Source organism: Hypanus sabinus, chromosome 21 (assembly GCF_030144855.1).
Source record: "Hypanus sabinus isolate sHypSab1 chromosome 21, sHypSab1.hap1, whole genome shotgun sequence".
Lineage (NCBI taxonomy): Eukaryota > Metazoa > Chordata > Chondrichthyes > Myliobatiformes > Dasyatidae > Hypanus > Hypanus sabinus.
Window position 1 is genome coordinate 65386662 of NC_082726.1, and position 18476 is coordinate 65405137.

The window sequence follows — 18476 nt, forward strand, 5'->3', positions numbered from 1 at the left end:
ACGCGTGAGGAGGGACAGTATTTCTGGACTGTTCTCCTATAAGCGCATCAGCTCCTCCCTGAACTATTCCCAAACACAAACTGGGTGAGTGGAAACTTAGTGAAACTTAATGAGCTGCGTGCACGAAGGAGAAAGTGGGTGAGTGAAAATTCAGGCGGTAGACAAGCAGCAGGGTGGAGATTACAGCTGAGATAGGCCTGTCACCGTTCCTGAACTGTTCTATGTCCTACCTTCTGTGCTCCATGTATTATGGTTTGTGCGCAAAGTCCCATGCTCTGTGTTCCACCTTCCGCATTCCACATACCGTGGTCTACGTCTTTTGTTTCTGTTCTATGTCCTGTTCTACTCCCTCTGCTCTACATTCTATGCATTTTAACATAGAGCACAGAATAGTACAGTACAGTACAGGCCCTTCGGCCCACAATGTTGTGCTGATCCTCAAACCCTGCCTCCCATAGAACCCCCCACCTTAAATTCCTCCATGTATCTGTCTAGTAGTCTCTTAAATTTCACTAGTGTATCTGCCTCCACCACTGACTCAGGCAGTGCATTCCACACACCAACCACTCTGAGTGAAAAGCCTTCCTCTAATATCCCCCTTGAACTCCCCCCCCCCTTTACCTTAAAGCCATGTCCTCTTGTATTGAGCAGTGGTGCCCTGGGGAAGAGGCGCTGGCTGTCCACTCTATCTATTCCTCTTAATATCTTGTATACCTCTATCATGTCTCCTCTCATCCTCCTTCTCTCCAAAGAGTAAAGCCCTAGCTCCCTTAATCTCTGATCATAATCCATACTCTCTAAACCAGGCAGCATCCTGGTAAATCTCCTCTGTACCCTTTCCAGTGCTTCCACATCCTTCCTATAGTGAGGCGACCAGAACTGGACACAGTACTCCAAGTGTGGCCTAACTGGAGTTTTATAGAGCTGCATCATTACCTCATGACTCTTAAACTCTATCCCTCGACTTATGAAAGCTAACACCCCATAAGCTTTCTTAACTACCCTATCTACCTGTGAGGGAAATTTCAGGGATCTGTGGACATGTACCCCCAGATCCCTCTGCTCCTCCACACTATCAAGTATCCTGCCATTTATGTTGTACTCTGCCTTGGAGTTTGTCCTTCCAAAATGAACCACCTCACACTTCTCCGGGTTGAACTCCATCTGGCACTTCTCAGCCCACTTCTGCATCCCATCAATGTCTCTCTGCAATCTTTGACAATCCTCTACACTATCCACAACAGCACCAACCTTGTGTCGACTGGAAACTTTCCAACCCACCCTTCTACCCCCACATCCAGGTCGTTAATAAAAATCACGAAAGGTAGATGTCCCAGAACCAATCCTAATGGGACACTACAAGTCACAACTCTCCAATCTGAATGTACTCCCTCCACCATGACCCTCTACCTTCTGTAGGCAAGCCAATTCTGAATCAACCTGGCCAAACGTTCCTGGATCCCATGCCTTCTGACTTTCTGAATGAGCTACTGTGTGGTATTTTGATGCCAAGCCTGGGAAAAAGATAAATGCCAACAATGTTACTGCTACCTCCCAACGTCAGCACTCTTGGTCCGGGCGCCACCACTGGCCCTCCGACTGCCACTGGACGAAGACGATCCGAGGGAGTCGCTGGATGAGCTACTGATGCTGTCGCTGTCCTGCCCCCTGCCCCAGGACGCAGCCGTCCAGCCTCCGCGCAGGGGTCTGCGGCTGAGCGTCGGCGAGCTGTCCGAGGTGGTTTCTGGAGCGCTGCTGTCGATGCTGGCCATTCCTACCACAGCGCAGAGAGAAAACACAACCATCAGCCCCGTCAAACCCGTCTCCGGTTCCAGGCAGAGAGAAAACACAACCGTCAGCCCCGTCAAACCCGTCTCCGGTTCCAGTCAGAGAAAACACAACCGTCAGCCCCGTCAAACCCGTCTCCGGTTCCAGCAGTCAGAGAGAAAACACAACCGTCAGCCCCGTCAAACCCGTCTCCGGTTCCAGTCAGAGAAAACACAACCGTCAGCCCCGTCAAACCCGTCTCCGGTTCCAGTCAGAGAAAAAACACAACCGTCAGCCCCGTCAAACCCGTCTCCGGTTCCAGTCAGAGAAAACACAACCGTCAGCCCCGTCAAACCCGTCTCCGGTTCCAGTCAGAGAAAAAACACAACCGTCAGCCCCGTCAAACCCGTCTCCGGTTCCAGTCAGAGAAAACACAACCGTCAGCCCCGTCAAACCCGTCTCCGGTTCCAGTCAGAGAAAACACAACCGTCAGCCCCGTCAAACCCGTCTCCGGTTCCAGTCAGAGAAAACACAACCGTCAGCCCCGTCAAACCCGTCTCCGGTTCCAGTCAGAGAAAACACAACCGTCAGCCCCGTCAAACCCGTCTCCGGTTCCAGCAGTCAGAGAAAACACAACCGTCAGCCCCGTCAAACCCGTCTCTGGTTCCAGCAGTCAGAGAAAACACAACCGTCAGCCCCGTCAAACCCGTCTCTGGTTCCAGCAGTCAGAGAAAACACAACCGTCAGCCCCGTCAAACCCGTCTCCGGTTCCAGCAGTCAGAGAGAAAACACAACCGTCAGCCCCGTCAAACCCGTCTCCGGTTCCAGCAGTCAGAGAAAACACAACCGTCAGCCCCGTCAAACCCGTCTCCGGTTCCAGCAGTCAGAAAAAACACAACCGTCAGCGCCGTCAAACCCGTCTCCGGTTCCAGCAGTCAGAGAAAACACAACCGTCAGCCCCGTCAAACCCGTCTCTGGTTCCAGTCAGAGAAAACACAACCGTCAGCCACGTCAAACCCGTCTCCGGTTCCAGTCAGAGAAAACACAACCGTCAGCCCCGTCAAACCCGTCTCCGGTTCCAGCAGTCAGAGAATGAATCATCCTCACCTCGAGACAGAAGGTGGTTGGGGTTGAGTCCTAAACCAGAGATTTCACCACAGAAATATGAACTATTACAATCCGAACCAAAGGGGATAACTTCACTCGCCCCATCATTGATTGTTCCCACAACCTACGGACTCACTTTCAAGGTCTCTTCATCTCATGTTCTCAATATTTATTGCTTATTTATTTATTATTCCTTTCTTTTTGTATTTGTCTAGTTTGTTGTCTGTAGCACACTGGTTGAACGCCTGTGTGGTCTTTCATTGATTCTATTATGGTTATTAAACTACTATGGATATATTGAGTATGCCCACAAGAAAATGAATCTCGAGGTTGCATATGGTGACATGTATGTACTTTGATAATACATTTACTTTGAACTTTGCTGCAATATGTAGGGATGGCAGCACCACCAGGGGCACAGTCTTTGAGTGAGACACCACATCAAGATTAATTTATTTGCATTATCCCAGTGAGGTTCTGGGGATTTCGGAGTCATGGTACCACAGAGTCCCACAACATGGAAACACGAATCTTAGTCCAGCCTGTCGGTATTGCCCCCCAGCACCCATATACACCAACTCCTTCCTATTCTTTGCACACTCTAATAGAAGGTTGTCGTAGGTTACAACCGCACATTGATAGGATGCAGAGCTGGGTTCCAAAGTGGTAGATGGAGTTCAACCCAGAAAAGTGTGAAGTGATTCACTTTGGAAGGTCAGACCTGAAGAAAAGGTAGAGCGTTAATGGCAGGATTCTTAGCAATGTGGAGGAACAGAGGGATCTTGGGATCCACGTCCATAGATCCCTCAAAGTAGCCATGTAAATTGGTACAACAACACACACAAAATGCTGGTGGAACACAGCAGGCCAGGCTGCATCAATAGGGAGAAGCGCTGTCGATGTTTCAGGCCGAGACCCTTCGTCAGGACATGTAAATTGGTAGGTTGGTTAAGGAGGAGTACAGTGTGTTGGGTTTCATTAGTTAGTTTTACTAGTGACCTTGTCAAGTGAGAAGGTAAAATCTGTACCAAATTCATGCTCAGGAAGATCAGCATGGTCCCCTGGCAAGGACTCATTTTTAATAAACCGCCCGGTTCTTTTGAACTGGGTGTCCTTTCAGTTTGCTCCAACAGGCCGAAGGACCGCTCAATGCCAGGTACAAAGCAAGAGCAGTAGGGCACATCCATGGAGCCCTGACACCACTGTGCACATACCTGTGTGCTTCTTCTTCTGCCTGACCGGTGACCCCCAGCAGCGACCATTATATCCGCCCCTGCTGCCCAGCGTCAGTCGACTCGGTATCTTCCCCTCCTGCTTGAAGGTCCCCGACTCGCTCGGAGGTTCGCTTGGGGCTCGCTGAGCGTTCTCTGCAAGCGAGATCACAGACCATGAGACAGAGAGATCAGCTTTATTTGTCACATGTACATTGAAACACCGAGCGAAATGCTGACCACAAGAGATTCTGCGGATGCTGGAAACGCAGAGTAACACATGCAAAATGCTGGAGGAACTCTGCACATCGCTTTTGTCAATGACCAACTCAGCCCGAATACACACTGGGGCAACTCGCAACTATCATCATGGTTCTGACGTCAACATAGCACGCCCACAACTCACTAGCCTGAACCCGCACCTCTTTACAACGGAGGAGGGAACGTGAGCACCCAGAAGAATCCCACACTGCTACAGGGCAGAACGTGCAAACTCCTTACAGACAGCGGTGGGAAATGAATGCCAATCTTCCAGTCGCTGGCACCGCAAAGCATTACGGTAACTGCTACAATACCATGCCATGAATCTGATCAGAAGCAGCTCTTGAAGATAATACCATTTCATTCTACTTTTTATCTCATTACCACCATCAGGGAGGCCGTACAGGAGCCTGAAGGAACACACTCAACATTTTAAATATAGTTTCTAGCCCTCCACCATCCGATATCGGAATGAACATTGAACTCACGAACACTACCTCCCCTCACTGCTCCTCATTTGCATGACCTACTCTTTTGTAACTTCCAATAGTTTAATCTTGCACTGCAGTGCTGCTGCAAAACACCAAATTGCACATCATATGTCAGTGATAACAAATCGGATTCTGATACTTCTTTTGAGGAGGTGGGAATGTTGGTGAGGAAGAATTTGAACAACTCAAAGTACTGGCAATTTATTTCACAGAAGTGAATATACCAGATGTCCAAATTTCAAAGTAAATTTCTTATCAGAGTATACATTACAGTATGTCAGCACGTACTACCTTGAGATTTATTTTCTTGCAGGTATTTACAGGAAAATAAAGAAATACAATAGAAGTTATAGCAGTTTAATAGCTAGTTTTATTTTATATACCAAGGAGCTTGGTGTTGAGTTCAGGAGGAGGAAACCAGAGGTCCATGAGCCAGTCCTCATCGGGGTAATCACAGGAGGAGAGGGTCAGCAACTTTAAATTGCTCGGTGTTATAATTTCAGGGGATCTGTCCTGGGCCCAGCATGTAAGTGCCATTATGAAGAAAGCACGGCAGAGCCTCTACTTCTTAGAAGTTTGCAAAGATTCAGCACATCATCTAAAATTTTGACAAACTTCTATAGGTATGTGGTGGACAGTATACTGACTTTTGCATCATAGCCTGGTATAGATACACCAATACTCTTAAGTGGAAAATCCTACGAAAAGTAGTGGATTTGGCCCAGTCCATCATGGGCACATGCGCAGGAAAGCAGCATCCTTTAGCAGGAACCCCCAGCAACCCAGGCCATAGTCTCCTCTCACTGCTGCCATCAGGAAGAAGCTACAGGAGCCTCAGGACTCACACCAACAAGTTCAGGAACTGCTATTACCCCTCAAACATCAGGCTCTTGAACCAAAGGGGATAACTTCACTCACCCCAACACTGAACTGTTCCCACAACCCATAGGCTCACTTTCAGGGACTCTTCATCTTCGTCTCATGTTCTCAACATTTATTGATCATTGATTTATTATCTTTTTATCTTTTGTATTTGCAGTTTTTTTGTTTTTTGCACATTGGTTGTTTGTCTGTCCTGTTCGGTGTGGTCTTTCATTGATGTTATGGTGTTTCTTGTATTTATTGAAAATGTCCGCAAGAAAATGAATCTGTGGGCTGTATTTGGTGACGCATACAGTATTGCACATTGATAATAAATTTACTCTGAACTTCCCTTTGCACAGTAGGGGTGGGTAGGAGCCAGTTTACTTATAGAGAAGAAGTAAGGACAATTACTTTACTAACTTCAAAGTATCATCAGTTATTAGCTTGTAGTTTCTATTGGCTTTTAACGCCTGTGTTGTGAATGGTGATTGATCTTGGAAATAGGAATTCAAACATACACAAAGTTGTCAGATGGACTAGTTAATATCCATCAATTCAGTGTAAAAATGGTATTTCTCTGTCCTGACCAGCACAGTGTGGGGACAGGGGCTCCCTGTTCTCCCTGTGCACAAGCACATAAAGTGAGACTGACAAGCATGTGTGAGTTTTCTCAAGTTCTCAATCGGCAACAACAGAAGGAGGAAGACAACTAGAGTCCAGGAAATGTAAGAGGTGAGGGTGTAATTCCAGTTTTGTGCAGCCACTAGTGTAGGCCAAGGGAAGATTCACAAGAGATTTGATTCTACAGTAGGCCCTGAGCTGTAGTTGCCCTGCGGCTGGAGAGGAAAGGGGATTAAAGCACAAGGATGTTAAAGTTGTGGTGTAGTCAATTCAGGGATAACACTGGAAAGTGTGAGAAGGTTTGGAATGGGATTCCTGTTTTGCACCACCTGATTTCACTGGGATAAGCACAAGCCTAATGACAGAGCAGTCCTGTGGTGACAATGCAGGCTTGTGCCAGCGATGGGACAATGGGCCACAGAGAAGCCACCATGGGGATGCAACAGACATGGATTCAAAGGCTATACTTGGTTCCAGTCGCGCGCGTGCGTGCGTGTGTGTATGCGCGGAAGTCCACAGCTGAGACTGGCAACACAAGAGCTTAGGGAGGGGTACGGCATACTAACCTTCACTGGGTGCTGAGTACAAGTCAGAAATCAGATTGCACTTAGAGAAAATATCAGTCTGGATATATTTGAAGTAAAATATGCAGCTCAAGCAAAGACAAATCAGAGACCTTGAGGAAAATGTTAAAGAATTAAAGAGCAATAATTTATATTCAGGATGCAAATATCCACAAACATACAGTTGAACGAATGAAAGATCACCTCATTTTATAGAGAGCTCCAACAGTTAAGATATCAAACAGCTCATTTTAAATACTTTAATCTAAACACTGCTATAGAAATGGTTGAAACCTGATAGGTCAAATAGCCTCCCTCTTGGCTTTTTCATCTGATCTTCCATGTAGGGAGCTAATTTATTGTTAACACTATCTGCAATCCTTCGAAGTATGATTGAAAGCCGACATCAAAGGAGAATCTGTCCATCATCAAAGACCCCCACCATCCAGACGATGCTCATTTCTCACTGTTGCCATCGGGTAGGAGGTGTAGGAGCCTTAGGTCCCATACCAAGTTTCAGGAATAGTTATTGCCCTTTGCTGGAATCCACTATTTTCAAAATATTTTTAAAATATATTAGATGAATTAATGTAACACTAAAATTGTAGTTTTAACACTTAAACTTTTTAACAAACTCATGTATTTTTCACAGTATGAGCGGTTTGGCCCCACTTACTGGCAGAAAGCAGTTATATATACACCTTTTCATTCCTCATTGATTTAATTGTTAGCATTTTACCCACATGGATTCAAAGGCTATACCTGGTTCCAGTCTTGTGTGTGCGGAAGTCCACAGCTGAGACTGGCAACACAAGTACTTAGGGAGGGGTACGGCATACTAACCTTCACTGGGTGCTGAGTACAAGTCAGAAATCAGATTGCACTTAGGGAAAATATCGGTCTGGAGTAAAACATGCAGCTCTGGTCACTACATTTTCCTGCTGCTGTCTGTAAGAAGTTTGTACGTTCTCCCCATGAATGAGTGGGTTCCTCTAGCTGCTCCAGTTTCCTCTTACAGTTCAAAGACGTACCAGTTGATAGGTTAATTAGTCACTGTAAACTGTTCTGTGATGAGGCTAGGACTAAAATCGAGGGTTGCTGGGCAGCACGGCTCGAAGGGGTGGAGGGGGCACTATATCTCAAAAAATAAATAAATAAAGGAAGGACATGGAGGCATTGGAAAAGAGGCTTACCAAGATCTGGTTTGGATTAGAGAGGATCACTATAAGGATTGGTCGGACAAACACAGATGGGTTTCTCTGGATCAATGAAGCCTGAGAGGTGACCAGTTAGAAGTATATAAATTTACGAGAGGGAAGGATAGGGATAGTGGCCACAGTTTCTTTCCCCAGAGCACAGATTTAAGGCAAGACGATGAAAGTGGAAAGGAGATTTACGTGACAAGCTTTTTATAAACACAGCGGCAGGTGCATGGAGTACACTACCAGGGAAGTGGTGGAAGCAGAGACAATAGTAATGTTTAAGAGACTTTTAGACAGTCAGGGAATGGTGAGATGGAGATGACGTCAGGGAATGGAGGGATGGAGACCATATCAGGGAATGGAGGGATGGAGACCATATCAGGGAATGGAGGGATGGAGACCATATCAGGGAATGGAGAGACAGAGACCACATCAGGGAATGGAGGAACGGAGACAATGTCAGGGAATGGAGAGACGGAGACGACGTCAGGGAATGGAGAGATGGAGACCATGTCAGGGAATGGAGAGATGGAGACGACGTCAGGGAATGGAGGGACGGAGACCACGTCAGGGAATGGAGAGATGGAGACCACGTCAGGGAATGGAGAGATGGAGACGACGTCAGGGAATGGAGAGATGGAGACCACGTCAGGGAATGGAGGGACGGAGACGATGTCAGGGAATGGAGAGACGGAGATCACGTCAGGGAATGGAGGGACGGAGACTACTTCAGGGAATGGAGAGACGGAGACCACGTCAGGGAATGGAGAGATGGAGACCACGTCAGGGAATGGAGAGTCGGAGACCACGTCAGGGAATGGAGGGATGGAGACCACGTCAGGGAATGGAGGGATGGAGACGACGTCAGGGAATGGAGGGATGGAGATGACGTCAGGGAATGGAGGGATGGAGACTACGTCAGGGAATGGAGAGATGGAGACGACATCAGGGAATGGAGGGATGGAGACCACGTCAGGGAATGGAGATGGAGACCACGCCAGGGAATGGAGAGATGGAGACCACGTCAGGGAATGGAGGGATGGAGACTACGTCAGGGAATGGAGGGATGGAGACCACGTCAGGGAATGGAAGGATGGAGAGCACGTCAGGGAATGGAGGGATGGAGAGCACGTCAGGGAATGGAGGGATGGAGAGCACGTCAGGGAATGGAGGGATGGAGAGCACGTCAGGGAATGGAGGGATGGAGACCACGTCAGGGAATGGAGGGATGGAGACCACGTCAGGGAATGGAGAGATGGAGACCATGTTAGGGAATGGAGGGATGAATATATGGAGACCACGTCAGGGAATGGAGGGATGGAGATGACACCAGGGAATGGAGGGATGGAGATGACGTCAGGGAATGGAGGGATGGAGACCACGTCAGGGAATGGAGGGATGGAGACCACGTCAGGGAATGGAGATGGAGACGACGTCAGGGAATGGAGAGATGGAGACCACATCAGGGAATGGAGGGATGGAGACCACGTCAGGGAATGGAGGGATGGAGACCACGTCAGGGAATGGAGGGATGGAGACCACGTCAGGGAATGGAGGGATGGAGACCACGTCAGGGAATGGAGGGATGGAGACCATGTCAGGGAATGGAGGGATGGAGACCACGTCAGGGAATGGAGGGATGGAGACCACGTCAGGGAATGGAGGGATGGAGACCACGTCAGGGAATGGAGAGATGGAGACCATGTTAGGGAATGGAGGGATGAATATATGGAGACCACGTCAGGGAATGGAGGGATGGAGATGACACCAGGGAATGGAGGGATGGAGATGACGTCAGGGAATGGAGGGATGGAGACCACGTCAGGGAATGGAGGGATGGAGACCACGTCAGGGAATGGAGATGGAGACGACGTCAGGGAATGGAGAGATGGAGACCACATCAGGGAATGGAGGGATGGAGACCACGTCAGGGAATGGAGGGATGGAGACCACGTCAGGGAATGGAGGGATGGAGACCACGTCAGGGAATGGAGGGATGGAGACCACGTCAGGGAATGGAGGGATGGAGACCATGTCAGGGAATGGAGGGATGGAGACCACGTCAGGGAATGGAGATGGAGACGACGTCAGGGAATGGAGAGATGGAGACCACATCAGGGAATGGAGGGATGGAGACCACGTCAGGGAATGGAGGGATGGAGACCACGTCAGGGAATGGAGGGATGGAGACCACGTCAGGGAATGGAGGGATGGAGACCACGTCAGGGAATGGAGGGATGGAGACCATGTCAGGGAATGGAGGGATGGAGACCACGTCAGGGAATGGAGGGATGGAGAACACGTCAGGGTATGGAAAGATGAATAGATGGAGACCACGTCAGGGAATGGAGGGATGGAGACCACGTCAGGGAATGGAGGGATGGAGACCACGTCAGGGAATGGAGGGATGGAGACCACGTCAGGGAATAGAGGGATGGAGACCACATCAGGGAATGGAGGGATGGAGACCACGTCAGGGAATGGAGGGATGGAGACCACGTCAAGGAATGGAGAGATGGAGACCACATCAGGAAATGGAGGGATGGAGACCACGTCAGGAAATGGAGGGATGGAGACCACGTCAGGAAATGGAGAGATGGAGACCACGTCAGGGAATGGAGAGATGGAGACCACGTTAGGGAATGGAGGGATGGAGAGCACGTCAGGGAATGGAGGGATGGAGAGCACGTCAGGGAATGGAGGGATGGAGACCACGTCAGGGAATGGAGAGATGGAGACGACGTCAGGGAATGGAGAGATGGAGATCACGTCAGGGAATGGAGAGATGGAGATCACGTCAGGGAATGGAGAGATGGAGATCACGTCAGGGAATGGAGAGATGGAGACCACGTCAGGGAATGGAGAGATGGAGACCACGTTAGGGAATGGAGGGATGAATAGATGGAGAGCACGTCAGGGAATGGAGAGATGGAGACCACATTAGGGAATGGAGGGATGAATAGATGGAGACCATGTCAGGGAATGGAGAGATGGAGACCACGTCAGGGAATGGAGAGATGGAGACGACGTCAGAGAATGGAGAGATGGAGACGACGTCAGAGAATGGAGAGATGGAGACCACGTCAGGGAATGAAGGAACAGAGATAAAGAGCACTTCAGGCATTGATAACATAGAATAAAAAAACACTACAGCATTTTCAGGCTCTTTGGCCCACGATGTTGTGCTGACCTTCTAAGCTACTCTAAGGCCAATCTAACCCTTTCCTCCTACATAGCTTTCCATTTTTGTATCATCCATACACCAGAGTTTCTGAAATGTCCCTAATGAATCTACCTCTACCACTACCCCAACGGCCCATTCTGTGCACTCATTACTCTCTGTGTAATGAATTTACTTCCTTCCAACATCCTCAAAATTATCCCCCACCCTAGTTTTCCTGAAACAAAGTTTCTGGCTAACCACTCTGTCCATGCCTCTCATCAAAGATACACCTCCAGGAGGTCACCTCTCATCCTCCTCCGTACCAAAGAGAAAAGCCCCAACTCATTCAACCTATCTTCATAAATCAAGTTCTGCAGTTTAAATTGGAATTGTGGTCAGCACAAACATTATCGGTTGAACAGCCTGTTCCCATGTCATGTGGTCTAATCCCAAATGAGCAACAGAAGTGATGTCTTTTAAAACTGTTCAAGAGGCTAAAGAAATTCAGCATGCTCACATCGACACTTACCAAGTTTTATCAATGCGTAACGGCTCAGTATGGCAACTGCTCCGCCCGGGACCGCAGGAAACCGCAGAGAGTTGTGGACACACAGCTCAGCACAGCACGGAAACCAACCTCCCCTCCACGGACTCTGTCTACACTTCTCGCTGCCTCAGGAAAGCAGCCAATACAAAGTCCCCACCCATACTGGACGTTCTCTCTCCCATCAGGCAGACGATATAAACGCCTGAAAGCACGTACCACCAGGCTGAAGGAGAGTTCTACCCCACTGTTATCATCTCTTGAACGGACCTCTTATTCGATTACATGCATCCTTGCCTCACAATTTATCTCGTTATGATCATTTACCTGCACTGCACCTCTTGGGTTACTCTTACACTTTATTCCACATTCTGTTATTGTTTTACCTTGTTCTATCTCAATGCACTGCGTTATGATCTGATGGGTATGAACAGTATGCAAGACAAGTTTTGCACTGTGTGGTGACAATATAAACCAATACCTTTTCAGAGAATTGATGGTATCTGGGAGGATGGGGGGGGGGGGGGGTTTGAATTAGTTCATTCAGTCCCCAAACAGTCCAACAAGCTTCGAGAGTTTGTATGGTTCCTGTCCCTTGGCCAACAATGGGCTCTTTTGTTACTTATAGGGTCTTCTTGTCCCAGGCCGCGAGACTACCAAACACCCTGCTACCACCCAGTACACACTCTTTATGACACCACAGCAGCATTATACTGTTTAACTATCTGTCTGCATGTAATTTATGTCAAAAACAGAATGATTTCTAATCATCGGTTAATATTATTTTATGTGCTGTACGTGATATATGCATGGTGTTTTGCACCTTGGTCCCTAAGAAACATGGTTTTGTTTAGCTGTATGGTTCAAAGACAATAAACTTCAACCTGAAGGACTGGTTTGGCAGGAATGGGAAATTCACAAATCCCACAAGTGCTGCAGACACGGCGAGCTGAACTCCATTGCAAAATTAACCCAAGCCGCCCAGTAGCACCCTGACCTTGCTGGTGGGTGGGAGGGAGGGACGAACTGGGCTTGCTTTGCTGTGGCTTTGTCACTTGGTACGTTCTGGTTTAGTTGAGTTCTGTGTTGCTCTGCCGAGCACAGGGAGCGTGCTAAGTTGGAGCCCAGAATGGCTGGAGACCAGGAGACAGCCTGTCTGTCTGGGTGGGCAGATGGGCGGGTAGGTGGGAGGAAGGAGCTGTTGCATTGTTCTGCTAAGCACTACGGGCGTGCTGTGTCGGCGACACTTGCGGGCGGCCCCCAGCCCATCCTTGGGCTGTGTTGGCTCGATGTACATAAGTAAATAAATGTGAATCTGATCTTCTTCAGTACACAACCTGTTTTAGATCCTCGGTATGTCAGGGATGAATCACATCAGTTCTCCTCAGGAAAGACGATCATCTCCAAGATTGTTCTTGCAGGAAGGGAAATCAATATACAATTTTCATACCATTTGCTTGAAATGCAGCTAAACTGTAACCTGCTTATTTATAATGAGAGCATTTCCTGCAGCAGCCCTTCATCACAGCAGGTTCACCAATCAAGGCATGTGTGAATGACTAATCACAACGGGACTCTCTGCAAAATAAACACAGAGCTGCTACTGAGAGAGAAGATACATGATGCAGTGATCAGGGGCTGCCACTGAATCAGAATCAGGGTTAATACCACTGGCAGCTGTCACAAAATTTGTTGTTTTGCAGCAGCAGTACAGTACAATGCAGAACAAAAACACTACAAATTACAATAAGCAATGTAACGCCCTGGTTAAGATCTCTACTGCTATGCTGAGAGGCGGTTTATATTAGCAGTTTTCTGCAAAAGCAGTGTGCCATGCTGGTAAGTGTTTTGGCTTCGACTAAAATAAGGAGGCATGTTGTCCAGCTTAGGAATGTGTGTCAGCCAATCAGGATTGTGGGGTGGGAGAGAAGGTTCTAGAAAGCTGTGGGGGAAGAATTTTCTGAAGGACAGTAGTCTGGTTTGGGATCTTTTGACGGGAGCTGCAGAGCGGGGGACAAGGGAAGATGCCACAGAGTGCTGTTGGAAGGAGAGTCCTGGTTGCAAGGAGCGCTTTGTGCAGATGAATGGCTCCAAGGAGGAAGCACCAATACTCCTGAGAGAGCCAGTTCATTCCAGGTGGTCTTCAAGGAAACTTCGGAATCTGGTGGTTGCTCTCACACAAGCCGTGGGTCCAGGGCGTGAGTAATGAGATACACCCCTGACTACTCCAGTATTAGTTCCAACGTTGTGTGTACGCTGGACTCATTTAACCGTAATGCTTTTTTTAAAAAAAAATTTTTCTTTTTCAGTAACTGCTTGTCAAAGTTGATAATTTGGTAAATATACTTCCTTTATAATTTTACGCTGGTGTACGATCTGTCATTTCTGGGCTGTCAATAACTATGTATGGGCAGTATTTACACAGCATTCCCCTAAACTGAAGTTCCTTTAATTGGAACACCACAAAGTTCCTGTTGGGTTGAACCCCAAATCATACCAACCCTGGACGTACATCGCTCATGAAAGGTGGCCTCCTCACCGCTGAGTTGCGTGGGTGTTAGCAGAGATGGCTAACGAACCAAATCTGTATATGAGCCCTGGTGAGAGGGTTACAGGAACATATATATAATTAAGTGGTGCAAAATGGGAGGGAAAAAAGTGACACACATAAAATGCTGGAGGAACTCAGCAGGTCAGACATCATCCATGGGGAGGAATAAGCAGTCAACGTTTCGGGCCGAGACCCTTCATCAGGAATATGGGGTTGTGTTCTTGGGGTGGTTCATTGTCTATTCAAAAATCTGACAACGAAGGGGAAGAAGCTGTTCCTGAAACAAATTTCACAACATATACCCATGATATTAAACCTGATTCTGAACTCTTCTTCCGACTCAATGAGCTCTGCACTACACAATGAGATGTTGGTACAGACAGCCTCAAAATAAGTGATGCACCAGGGTCATTAACATCTCAGACGACTACTTATATTCACTTACAGGATGTGTGTGTCCCTGTTGGTATTGACTGCCCTCAAGAAGGTGGTAGTGAGCTGCCTGCAGCAACTTCTGTCATCTTTCTAGTGATGGTGCTCAATATTATACTGAAGGCAGGCCCTTCAGCCCAACTTTCCCATGCCAACCAAGATGTCTACTTAAACTAGTCCCCTTTGCCCAATATTCCTCTGAATCTTTCCAACAGGTTATTAAGGCGGCGAACAAAATGTTGGCCTTCATTGCTAGAGGGATTGAATTCAAGAGCAGGGAGGTCATGCTGCAACTATACAGGGTACTGGTGAGGCCACACCTGGAGTACTGTGTGCAGTTCTGGTCTCCTTACTTGAGGAAGGATATACTGGCTTTGGAGGCTGTGCAGAGGAGGTTCACCAGGTTGATTCCAGGGGTTGAGGAGAGACCGAGTCACCTGGGACTATACTCTCTGGAGTTCAGAAGAATGAGAATGGATCGTATAGAAACATACAAAATTTTAAAAGGGATAGATAAGATAGAAGTAGGAAAGTTGTTTCCATTGGTAGGTGAGACTAGAACTAGGGGACAATTGCCTCAAGATTCGGGGAGAAGATTTAGGATGGAAATGAGGAGAAACTGTTTTTCCTCAGAGAGTGGTGAATCTGTGGAATTCTCTGCCCAGGGATGTAGTTGAGGCTTCCTCGCTAAATATATTTAAGATACAGTTAGATAGATTTTTACATAGTAAGGGAATTAAAGGTTATGGGGAAAAGGCAGGTAGATGGAGCTGAGTTTACAGACAGATCAGCCATGATCTTATTGAATGGCAGGACAGGCTCGATGGGCCAGTGGCCTACTCCTGCTCCTATTTCTTTATGTTCTTATGTTCTATCCACGAACTTATCCTAATATCACTTACATTTTTAATTGTACCTGCCTTAACCACTTTGTTTGGCAGCTCATTCTAAATACATATGTCCTTCTAGGTGAAGAAGCTGTCTGTCACTTTTCTTATGAATCTTCCCTAGTTGTTGATTCCCATTCCTTGGGATAAAGACCATGCATTCAATCTGTCTATGCACCTCATGATTTTCTCTATATAGTCACCCCTCAGTCTCTCACACTCAGGAATGAAGTCCTAGTCTGCCCAACTCTCCCTGTAACTCAAGCCCTCGAGTCTTGGCAACAGCCTCATAATTCTTCTTTCCATACTTTCCAGTTTAATGACATTTTTTATACAACTTAAGCACAACTGCTCAAAATACCCCAGGTGCAGCCTCACCAGTGTCTTACAGAACTGTGATGTAACATCCCAATTCCTGGACACAATGCTGTGACTGATGAAGGCCAGTGTGGCAAAAACCTGCTTCGCCACTCTGTTTAGCAGTGACCCACGATTCCAGGATTGTAGGAACAGGAAAAAAGGAATGGTTGCATGTCTCCAGGACAGGATAAAATGAAATTGAAGGGGCCCTGTGTTTGGTGACGTACTCACTCAGCTGAAGGCTATATCCTGGGAGCAGGGGGCTCTGATCCGGGAGGTGTTGCTGAAAGACGTGCCAGTGAGCAATTTGTTGATGGTTGTGGCCCTGTGCTGACCAAGCAGGCTGCTTTGTTCTACAGTGATGCAGTTGGTCGAGTGTTCACTGAACGACCACCACTCAACATGGTGGTACTGAGTGGCACGTTAGCACAGTTAGCAGGACGCTGTTACACTGCCAGACACCTGGGTTGAGTTCCACCACTCTACCTTCTCCCCATGACCTCATGAGTTTCCTCTGGGCACTCCTGTTTCCACTGACGTACCAGTTAGAAGGTTAATTGGTCACATGGGTGTAATTGGGTAGCACAGACTCGTTGGGCCGAAAGGGCCTGTTCTGTGCTGTATCTTAAAATAAAAAGAATAAACATGAAAGGTGATGAATACTGCAAATGGGTGGATCAACAGAGCAAGGCTACTAGTTTACAGACATTTCTACCCGACTCTGAGCTGCTGAGTGGGGAATGCTGGGAGAATAGGATGAGTTTAGTGACATCAGCACAGACTCAGCCAATGAAAGGGTCTGTTTCAATGAGTCTGTCACAGTCAGACAGATCAACATCATGTCTGAATTGTTATAGTAACCACTGTAACGTTCTCCTTCGAGTGTAACGATAACGTCGAATTTAACGTCGAGATAAACCACAGTCAATGAAACCAGATCGCAGTAAGATTAACCATTTATTGTTCACTCTTCACATTAACATATGGTGAAAAAGCGTTGCTCTCACTGTGATTTCTCATGCCTGCAAAACTACTTCTGCTCAGGTGAGCCTCATGGTGAGCCCCCACCCTCGCGTTAATTTCAAACCGGTATTTTCCCACAAGACGCGGCGAAACCGGATGTGACGTCATCGCATGCCGATATATTTTACATGCAATGAATATACTTTAAACACTCCTAATTCTAACTAGAAAATACTATTGAATGAATTACTAAGCGAAAATATTATAAACTAAATAACTGTCGTAAAGACAGCACACTACCCGCTTGACCTTCGTAAGGTCACAATGAGCAGAGTACAAACTTAGTCTCTTAATCAGTCATTGGGTAGAAGTAGAATAACTTCTGTAACTGGCCTTTGGTAAATTTTCACATCGCCTTGGTCAGTAGTCTTCAATTCGATCTTCCTGACATGTCCATTCCCGCTAGGGAATGTAGCAGTGATTCTGGCCGTTGGCCAGCTGTTGCGGGTGGCTTGCTTGTCCCTGAGCAGGACTAAGTCTCCAACTTGAAGATTCCTGCGGGGTTCTGTCCACTTTCGTCTCTGTTGCAACGAGGGTAGATATTCCTGTCTTCAGCGGGACCAGAACTGATTTGCCAGAGCCTGGACTTGTCTCCATTGCTTTGTGTACAAATTCTTGTCTGAGAAGTCTCCTGGTGGAGGAGGTGCTCCTGCCTTCTGCGTAAGGAGCGTTGATGGCGAAAGTATAAAGGGGTTTTCTGGGTCAGAAGACACAGGTAGGAATGATTGTGCGTTTATAATGGCTGTGACCTCTGCCATTAGGGTGCACAGTACCTCGTGGGCCAATCGGGTGCGTTGCTGCATCTCAGGTTTCCTTTTCTGGGTTTTCCGTAAGGACGTGAACCGTTTGACTGCCTGCTCTTTGTTATCTGGTGAGCGCTGGCGTGGTTCTCTGAAAGGCAATGGGGCAACCCCATTATTTGCTTCATCTCTGAAGACCTTGGTGTCTTTGGGTTTTAAAGAAATGGTATCTTGAGCTGATTGTGCAAGTTTGTTTCCGTGCTCGGTTTGAACAAAAACTGACTGACCTAGCGTCTCGTCGGTTACTTTACGCTTGGTAATGTCTTGTTGTGCTTCTTTAGGGTACACCTCAGTGAGGCCGATCTCGGAACAAGAACGGCTTGACTGAGTTTGACCGCAAACTTCTGTACAGTTCGAGCTGACAATTGTTGTCCTGGAGTGAACCTCTCCCTCCCCGCCGTCCTGTTGTGGGGGTGAAGGAGCGTTGTCGGTTCTTTCATTCTTGACTTCATCACGGAGCCGTGAGGGTAAATTTCCTTCCTCGTATGGATGTGATGCAATCGTGACTCTCTGAGGTTCCTCGTAGCTGGGGAAGTTATCGAATACGTATGGAGAGGGGAGACGAGCCTGCCTGTCTATTTGATACTGTACATAGTCGCTTGTGCGTTCCAGTCTGGTCCTTTCTAAAG

General features: G+C 47.5%; 1 protein-coding gene across 5 annotated transcripts in view; it reads right to left on the reverse strand.

The window, feature by feature from the left end:
- zswim8 (zinc finger, SWIM-type containing 8) overlaps positions 1-18476 on the reverse strand; it is a 183656-nt gene that overhangs the window by 29836 nt on the left and 135344 nt on the right. For all 5 annotated transcript variants that reach the window (XM_059946761.1, XM_059946760.1, XM_059946759.1 and 2 more), the window contains exons 18-19: positions 4089-4241; positions 1552-1774 (exon numbers count right to left, since the gene is read on the reverse strand). In XM_059946761.1, the coding sequence (XP_059802744.1) occupies positions 1552-1774; positions 4089-4241 (376 nt within the window). The remainder of the gene's footprint in view (positions 1-1551; positions 1775-4088; positions 4242-18476) is intronic.